An 8658-nucleotide genomic window follows, 5' to 3' on the forward strand; every position below is an offset into this window, starting at 1 on the left:
CACACTCACACTCACACTCACACTCACACTCACACACACACACACACACACACACACACACGAGCGTCTCCTCCCCGTGGAGAGATCCAGTGAGGAGCTGGAGCGGCGGGTGAGGCCTGTTGACTGTGGACACTCTCCAAATCACACACCCATCCAGACACAGCTAATATTCACAATATTTGTCATTCACAATCACGGCAGTAAAACAACCGCAAGAATCTGAGACGACTGGGACACTAAACTATTATTCTCAACACCCTAAACAGATGACCAACTTTCAACATATTCGTGTTAAACTGCCAAACCGTATTCTGTAAAACTCTTGCGAGATCTGCATTTGCTGCAATCAGTCGGGTCGTTATTTGTCCATTTTGAGATTATCCTACTGACAGACATCAGTGCATAATTCTGCCCCAAAAATACAGTCATGCACAGTGTTTGATTTCAAATATTCTTATGAAAACAAATTATGAAAATGTTTATGAAATGTATGCAAAATATTTGTTAAATTCATATTCACTAAGGCAAGTTTATTTATATAGAACATTTGATACACAATGGTAATTCAAAGTGCTATACATAAAAAATAAATAAAAAAGTCAAAGAAAACATTTTGATAATGCATGCATCATAAGTATAAAAATAGTCATAAAAACAGAAATAAATTCGAAATGCATGCAACGGAAGTATAAAAATGTTCATAAAATTTTTATTTTTTTTAAATGCATGCATCATAACTATACAAATAGTCATAAAAAGAAGACATTTGAAAAATGCATGCATCATAAGTATAAAAATAGTCATAAAAAACAGAAATAAATTCAAAATGCATGCATCGTAAGTATAAAAATGGTCATAAAAAGAAAACATTTTAAAAATGCATGCATCGTAACTATATCAAAAATAAACAAATTTAAAAAACATGCATCGTCAGTATAAAAATAGTAATAAAAAGAACACTTTAAAACTCCATGCTTCATAACGATAATAAAGTATAATAACGTTTTTTAATGCTTTTATTAAATGCAAAATATGGCTAATTACATCAGAAATTAAAAAAATAAAAACTGAAGAAATTGAAACAAATAAAATGAATACATTAAATTATGTGAGATGTATATAAGACATCTGTCACTCTGACCCTCCATCAGTGGACTGCTGCTGACAGTGGATACCTCACAGAATGAAGGTTACCATCTACACACAGACATCAAATACATCAGAAATGAAAGCTGGCTGGACTGATCAAAACACTCAGGAAACAGGAAGCAGAACAAGATGGTCATGTGACTTTCAGCTGCTCTCTGACTCCAGCTGTGTGACGGACACACTCCTGAATGGAGAGGAGTGGCAGATGCACTGAATTACCTGATTTGGATCCGCAGGTGGGCTCGATCTGGCCGCTCGGACAGGTGCACATGTTGGGTCTGGAGCAGAAGCCGTCTCCGCAGGAGCTCCGACAAATAGCTGAGGATTGCAAAAACAACGACTGACTGCGATTTATTGATTGCTTGACCTTCACAGGTGTCAGTAGACAGGTGATATTCTGAACGTTCTGCACATCCCTTCCCAGGTTGTTTCTTATATGTGTCTCTGCAGCACAAAAGCAGTGTTAAGTCGCTGGGGGATATTTGTAGCAATAGCCAACAATACATTGTATGGGTCACAATTATACATTTCTCTTTTATGCCAAAAATCATTAGGATATTAAGTAAAGATCATGTTCCATGAAGATATTTAGTAAATCTCCTACCGTAAATATATCAACACTAATGTTTGATTAGTAATATGCATTGCTAAGAACTTCATTTGGACAACTTTAAAGATGATTTTCTCAATATTTAGATTTTTTTGCACCCTCAGATTCCAGATTTTCAAATATTGTCCTCTCCTAACAAACCATACATCAATGGAAAGCTTATTTATTCAGCTTTCAGCTGATGCATACTTCTCAATTTCACAAAATTGACCCTTATGACTGGTTTTGTGCTCCAGGGTCACATATATGCACTAACATGTTTAAATCCATCCCAGACAATCAAAGTCTGCAGATTCAGGTCTTTCCATGAGACAGACTTCCAGTTCATCGAGGCATATGCCAGCTGTCTGGCTTAATCAGATTAATGCGATTACACGATGCACATATAACCGGAATGCGTCCAAACCCGGAATGTTCTTGTTAAGCGCGGTCAGTGAGAGGTCAGGAGGTCAGAGAGACTTTAGCGTGCCTGACCTTCACATGTAAACAACATCACCCCCCCCCACCCCCACCGCGCGCCTGAGAGACGGCGGAGCACCACAACAGCCTTCCTGAGCGCTGCCAATCTATTCAGTTACAGGATGAAAGCAGAGAACAATCATCCAGTGCCCCCGCCCTCCGCTGTAAACACACTCGTGCTGACAGACCGTGTCCATTTGCTCGTGCTGGACCAGAACACAGCAAACAGTAAGTGCATGAGGACTTACGGACGATGCACTGGTTCCCTCCGGTCAAGGTCTTCCATCCGGGACAGCAGTACGCTTGATGACGGGATCCACACACATTCGGCCTGCGGGAAGAGTTCGGCAAAACTTAACCGAGCAACGGGTCAAATTCACATTTAAACTTCATGTGTGAAACTCTCTATACATAGAATAAAATGAGCGTGGGATGCTAGAGTATGCTGTACAAGAAAATACCATTTCAGTCTTTCTAAAGGTACTCCAAAATGTCACATTTAATCCAATTAGTTACCCGTCTCTATAAAATGTTTCATATCAACCGAACTAATCTTACAGGTGACATGGCTTTAAAAACTTCACCTTCAATTCTTCAAACTTACAGCTTGTTAAACTGTGTTGTAAGTATTCAGACTAGCCTTTCTCAAGCTTCTCTACAGTACAAACTGAACTACTTATTTGTGAAATTTACTAGCAATGTCTGAAAGTTGTTTCACCAGCAGTTTTTTTTTCAGTGTAGGAGTAAAAACAAAGAGCATAAATACAAAAAAATATATATAAAAAGTAATTCTTATGCCCTGCTTACTTTATTTTTCTTGCATTTCCTGATTAATTTTTTCATTGTTTATTGGGTAACACTTTACAATAAGGTTCATTAGTTATCAACTACATATGTTCACATGAACTAAGCATGAACAACACTTCTACAGCATTTATTCATCTTAGTTCATGTTTTTCAACATTTACTAATGCATTATTAAAATCAAAAGTTGTGCTTGTTAACTTTAGTTAATGCACGGTGAATTAAAATGAACTAACAATGAACGACTGTATTTTCAACAAAGATTAATAAATGTACTGTTCATGGTTTGTTCATCATGTACTAATGGAACCTTATTGTTACCGTTTATTGTTTATGCTCTTTTCTATATTTTTTGTTTGTTTGGTTTTTGTTACGTTTCTGCCACGATGTAAATGCTACTCAATTAAAATTGAAAAAAAAAAGTTCTCTCACATTTCTGAACTGTGCGATATAAACTCAGAATTGCGAGAAAAGTCTCAAATATGAGATATAACCAAATTATTGAGAGAAAAAAGTCAGAATTGTGAGATAAAAAGTCACGGTTATCTTTTTTATTGTTTATTCTGTGGCAGAAAAAAAAAAAGAATTGCAAGATTTAAACTCTGCATTCTGAGAAAGAAGTCAGAATTGAGAGATATAAATTTAACATTGTGTGGGGAAAAAACAGAATTCTGAGTTTATGTCAATTTTCTCATAACTGCGAGAGAGAAACGGTGTGATAAAAACCACAGGTTCCACGACTTTAGTGCACAGATGGTTTTTCCCCTTCTGTAATTGAATGTTTATTGTTTTGTGAGGATCATCTAAATGAACACTTCGAAGATTCGAGATGTTGCAAAACAAACAATCAAGAAACCTGAGAAAGCAGCACAAGCTCTCATTAATGCTGCGGCACTATAGTTCCCGGGCCCCGGGCCCTGGGCAGCAGTTTTTTTTTCAGTGTAGGAGTAAAAACAAAGAGCATAAATACAAAAAAATATATATAAAAAGTAATTCTTATGCCCTGCTTACTTTATTTTTCTTGCATTTCCTGATTAATTTTTTCATTGTTTATTGGGTAACACTTTACAATAAGGTTCATTAGTTATCAACTACATATGTTCACATGAACTAAGCATGAACAACACTTCTACAGCATTTATTCATCTTAGTTCATGTTTTTCAACATTTACTAATGCATTATTAAAATCAAAAGTTGTGCTTGTTAACTTTAGTTAATGCACGGTGAATTAAAATGAACTAACAATGAACGACTGTATTTTCAACAAAGATTAATAAATGTACTGTTCATGGTTTGTTCATCATGTACTAATGGAACCTTATTGTTACCGTTTATTGTTTATGCTCTTTTCTATATTTTTTGTTTGTTTGGTTTTTGTTACGTTTCTGCCACGATGTAAATGCTACTCAATTAAAATTGAAAAAAAAAAGTTCTCTCACATTTCTGAACTGTGCGATATAAACTCAGAATTGCGAGAAAAGTCTCAAATATGAGATATAACCAAATTATTGAGAGAAAAAAGTCAGAATTGTGAGATAAAAAGTCACGGTTATCTTTTTTATTGTTTATTCTGTGGCAGAAAAAAAAAAAGAATTGCAAGATTTAAACTCTGCATTCTGAGAAAGAAGTCAGAATTGAGAGATATAAATTTAACATTGTGTGGGGAAAAAACAGAATTCTGAGTTTATGTCAATTTTCTCATAACTGCGAGAGAGAAACGGTGTGATAAAAACCACAGGTTCCACGACTTTAGTGCACAGATGGTTTTTCCCCTTCTGTAATTGAATGTTTATTGTTTTGTGAGGATCATCTAAATGAACACTTCGAAGATTCGAGATGTTGCAAAACAAACAATCAAGAAACCTGAGAAAGCAGCACAAGCTCTCATTAATGCTGCGGCACTATAGTTCCCGGGCCCCGGGCCCTGGGCCCTGGAGCGGTGAGTGGCAGGTTTACCCTGGCGTTTGGAGTGAATGTGTGTTCTTCAGTGATGCAGAGATGCGTTACCCCTTCAGCACGTCCTGCCCGCCGCCGAGCCGCTTCGCTCGGTTCGCTCTCGGCTGCTCCGCGTCTGCGTCTGCGTCCAGCGTCTGCGTCTGCGTCTGCGTCTGCGCCTGCGCCGATACACACAGCGACACGAGCAAGAGCAGCCGCCTCATTCTGCGCGTGCTCCCGCTGCACGACCAACAGCTCGCATTAATAGCAAAACTGACAAGAACACAAACTCGGTGAAGAAGAAAGCGGCGTCAGTGCAAAGCAAAGGAGAACACGACACTTCAGGAGAAAGTAAAACTAAGGGAAAGAAAGTTCTGTACCTCCAGCAGATGATGAAGAAGATGAAGAAGAAGTCTCCCCCAGTAAGTGCGCACTGACGCAGACTGTAAAGTGCCTGGTAAAAATAGCCAGAGTGAGGAAAAAGAGCTCAGAGGTGCAACTCAAAGCGCAGCGGCTGCGTTACTGCACCAGCGCTCATTCCGCTGCGCCACTCAAATCTCATCCAACCCTCCCTCTGTCCTCGCGCGAATTGAGCCGAAAATCAGCTCGAGATGAACAGATTTTATACAAAAGTATGAGGAGCTAATAACATATTCAAGGTACACAAAGATGTCACTATAACTTTAAGATGAGATGCCGTATAAATACCACTGATATAGTACCATGGTACTTTCACAACACCTTAAAAGGAGGGCTTTGTGGTAAATGAATTGCGTCGGGAAGCGTGCTTTTTCAACTTTCTCTTGCTGACAGGCTCTGAGCTTCTCATACTTCTGCAGCAGCAGCTTGACTCGTGTAATGAGAACACGAACAATGCACAATGAGAGAGAGGGGGCTCATGGGAGACAGTTTATGACTTTTACCCTCCAGACGTGCTGCACAATACACAATTCAAACCAAGCGCTGGAGAAGCATGTGGTCTCACTTGCAAAAGCAGACTTTTTGGACCATGGCATTTTCTGAAGAGCCATGTGAACAGTGTTGGGGGTAACGCATTACAAGTAACGCGAGTTACGTAATCAGACTAGTAACTAGTAAAGTAATGCATTACTTTACTAGTTACTTGGAAAAAGTAACCTGATTACGTAACTCGCGTTACTTGTAATGCGTTACTTTACTAGTTACTTGGAAAAAGTAACCTGATTACGTAACTCGCGTTACTTGTAATGCGTTACTTTACTAGTTACTTGGAAAAAGTAACCTGATTACGTAACTCGCGTTACTTGTAATGCGTTACTTTACTAGTTACTAGGAAAAAGTCACCTGATTAAGTAACGCGCGTTACTTAATCAGGTGACTTTTTCCTAGTAACTAGTAAAGTAACGCATTACATTTAAGTTTACAAGAAAATATCGGAGTTACTTTTTCAAATAAGTAATGTTAGTTATGTGTTCAGATTACTTGTTTCAAGTAACTAGTAAAGTAATTACTTTTTAGTTTACAAGTAAATATCTGAGTTACTTTTTCAAATAAGTAAGGCCAGTTACTTTATTTCCCCATGTATTGACTGACAGCTGTCATGTTGGGATAAATCAGGAGTGAGTGCAGATGTGTTTTGTGTGAACATGATGTTACTGTAGATCTAGACTAAATGTCAGCATGCATTTACTCATCTCACTCGCACAAAAACAGATTCAGTATTTCTCAAAATCAATTAAAAAAAAGTAAAAAGCAAACTCAGAATATGATGCAAACCTGCAACAATTAAATGTTAAGTAATACAAATATCCTTTATGTATTTAATTCCATTTTATTAACCAATGTCTCTGCTGCTGACCTTTGATGAAACATTTCAATATGCAAAAAATGACTTTAGATAAATTCGATAATTTATTTCACATTTGGGGGTGATAGGGCTTTTACGTTTGCCAAAAATAGAACTTTTTATATTAAAAACAAAGCAAGCAAGCCCTGCCCAGATTTAAAAAGTAATGCAAAACTAATGTAACGTTGTTAGTGAATGTAGAATGAGCTGTTGCATCCTGACACGGGTGTTTGCGTCTGCATCTCAACCCAACAGAGTGCAGCCTGAGAGAGAAACCCGAGCCGCACCCCCGAGCCGCTCATGTGCTTTCTGTGCATCAGAAACAATCATCTGTAAGGAATGCAGACTGAAGTCAACATGAAACAAACACCATTTACTTTCTCAAGACATACTCTTGATCTCATCAGTGTGTTCTTAACAAATGTTTTTCTTTATAATCTTTCATCGAAATGCAATCACTCCAGCTGATGCTTGGTCATCCCACTGACCTCCATTCATACACACTGCAAATTTAATACTTTTCATGCACTGCACAGTTCAAGTTTGGTGAACTCGGACCTGCGGACGCGTATCACATGAAGATTCTTGTGTGACTAGAAGAAAAATACATCACAACGTCTTAGCTGAATTTAAAAATAAAAACAAAGTTTAGAGCTGCAGGTTTGCAGTGTTACAGGTAAGTGGAGTTGATTTTATATTTTTACATTTATGCATTTGGCAGACACTTTTATCCAAAGAGACTTTCATTGCATTAAACCTATACTTTTTTTTCAACTCATGCATTCCTTGAGCATCGAACCCATGACACTGGCATTGCTAGCGCTGCGTTCTAATGTTTGAGCTACAGAAATGTGCATTTTGCATTTATTAGTACTTGTTATGTTTAATTTTTGTTTTGTTTTTATGGAAGATTCTGCATGCTCAAAAGAAGGTTGTTATTGTTAACTAAAAATAAAACTATTAAAAACATTTTTGTTAATTAAAATAAATCTGAAAAAATATATATAATAAAACATACCTATTAGATGAAAAACTTAAACTAAATGAAAATCAGAAACGTTGCCTTGGCAGCTAATTGAAATAAGTCAAAGCACTAAAATTACTAACTAAAACTAAAGCTGAAATAAAAATAAATGAAACCTAAAAAATTATATTTAAACAAAAATGACAAAAACACATAATAACTAAAAATGCAACTAATATTAAAATAAAAATTGAAAGTATATAAGTAAATAGTAAATAGAATAAAACTCTATTAGTATAAAAATATAGCTGTGGCTTTACTTATATCAACCACCTTCATAAAGAGACGCTTTCACCATCCAATCAGTTCATCAGGGAGAAAATAAAGTCCGAATCTCGCATTTCACTCATAAATACGTCACTTGGTTGAAATGGCTTGCGAGCGGCGTTTGGTTTAATTTGTCATATCGTCAGGTGTCTTAACATCGTTGTTCAGCAGTGTGTCTCTGGGTCCCGTCTGCTGCAGGGTTCGAGGCCGACTGACAAAGCTCTGCTCATTCTTCTGTGTGTGTACTTTCTCTAAGGCTCGGCACTATGGCTTAAACAGATGCTCCAATATACTGACCTACTTTTGAGGAATTCAGTCCTCTCTCTCACTGCACGTGACCCAATAACAGCATCCCATTCCTGTTCCTGTTCCCGGCCTCGTGCGGATCGCAGACGGATGCAGGGACGGGCGGGGGAGCGTGTGCCTGTGCGAAAGCATCTTACTCTAACTCTCTCACACTGTTTATTTGCTTTGGCTCAGGAGCGACTGTGTCTCCTTTCATTTCCCGTGGTCTTGGACTCCAGGAATCGAGCGCTCCGACTCCCAGACGATCAGCGATACGAGAGGAGAATCTGAAATCTCAC

General features: G+C 37.8%; 1 protein-coding gene across 2 annotated transcripts; it reads right to left on the reverse strand.

Moving 5' to 3' along the window:
- Positions 1-1123: 1123 nt before the first annotated feature.
- Positions 1124-5539, reverse strand: LOC107573843 (fibrillin-1-like). 2 transcript variants are annotated; one of them, XM_016260292.1, is made up of 4 exons: positions 5339-5539; positions 5031-5198; positions 2467-2549; positions 1124-1467 (listed from the first exon to the last, which is right to left on the reverse strand). In XM_016260292.1, the coding sequence occupies exons 2-4, from the start codon at positions 5180-5182 to the stop codon at positions 1283-1285; spliced, it is 420 nt and encodes a 139-aa protein (XP_016115778.1). In that variant the 5' UTR covers positions 5183-5198; positions 5339-5539; the 3' UTR covers positions 1124-1282. The 2 variants fall into 2 exon arrangements, with proteins under 2 accessions (XP_016115778.1, XP_016115777.1); XM_016260291.1 differs by having other exon boundaries at positions 5031-5231.
- Between the last annotated feature and the right edge of the window lie 3119 nt (positions 5540-8658).

The sequence above is a fragment of the Sinocyclocheilus grahami genome, unplaced genomic scaffold (genome assembly GCF_001515645.1).
Source record: "Sinocyclocheilus grahami isolate Dianchi unplaced genomic scaffold, SAMN03320097.WGS_v1.1 scaffold2048.1, whole genome shotgun sequence".
Lineage (NCBI taxonomy): Eukaryota > Metazoa > Chordata > Actinopteri > Cypriniformes > Cyprinidae > Sinocyclocheilus > Sinocyclocheilus grahami.

Excerpts from the sequence above, each read along its gene's own strand:
- LOC107573843 (XM_016260292.1), bottom strand. The coding sequence starts at position 5,182 with ATGAGGCGGCTGCTCTTGCTCGTGTCGCTGTGTGTATCGGCGCAGGCG. Across the intron at positions 2,550-5,030 it reads GGGCAGGACGTGCTGAAGGG|GCCGAATGTGTGTGGATCCC; the intron begins GTAACGCATCTC and ends CTCTTCCCGCAG. Across the intron at positions 1,468-2,466 it reads AGGGAACCAGTGCATCGTCC|CTATTTGTCGGAGCTCCTGC; the intron begins GTAAGTCCTCAT and ends TGCAATCCTCAG.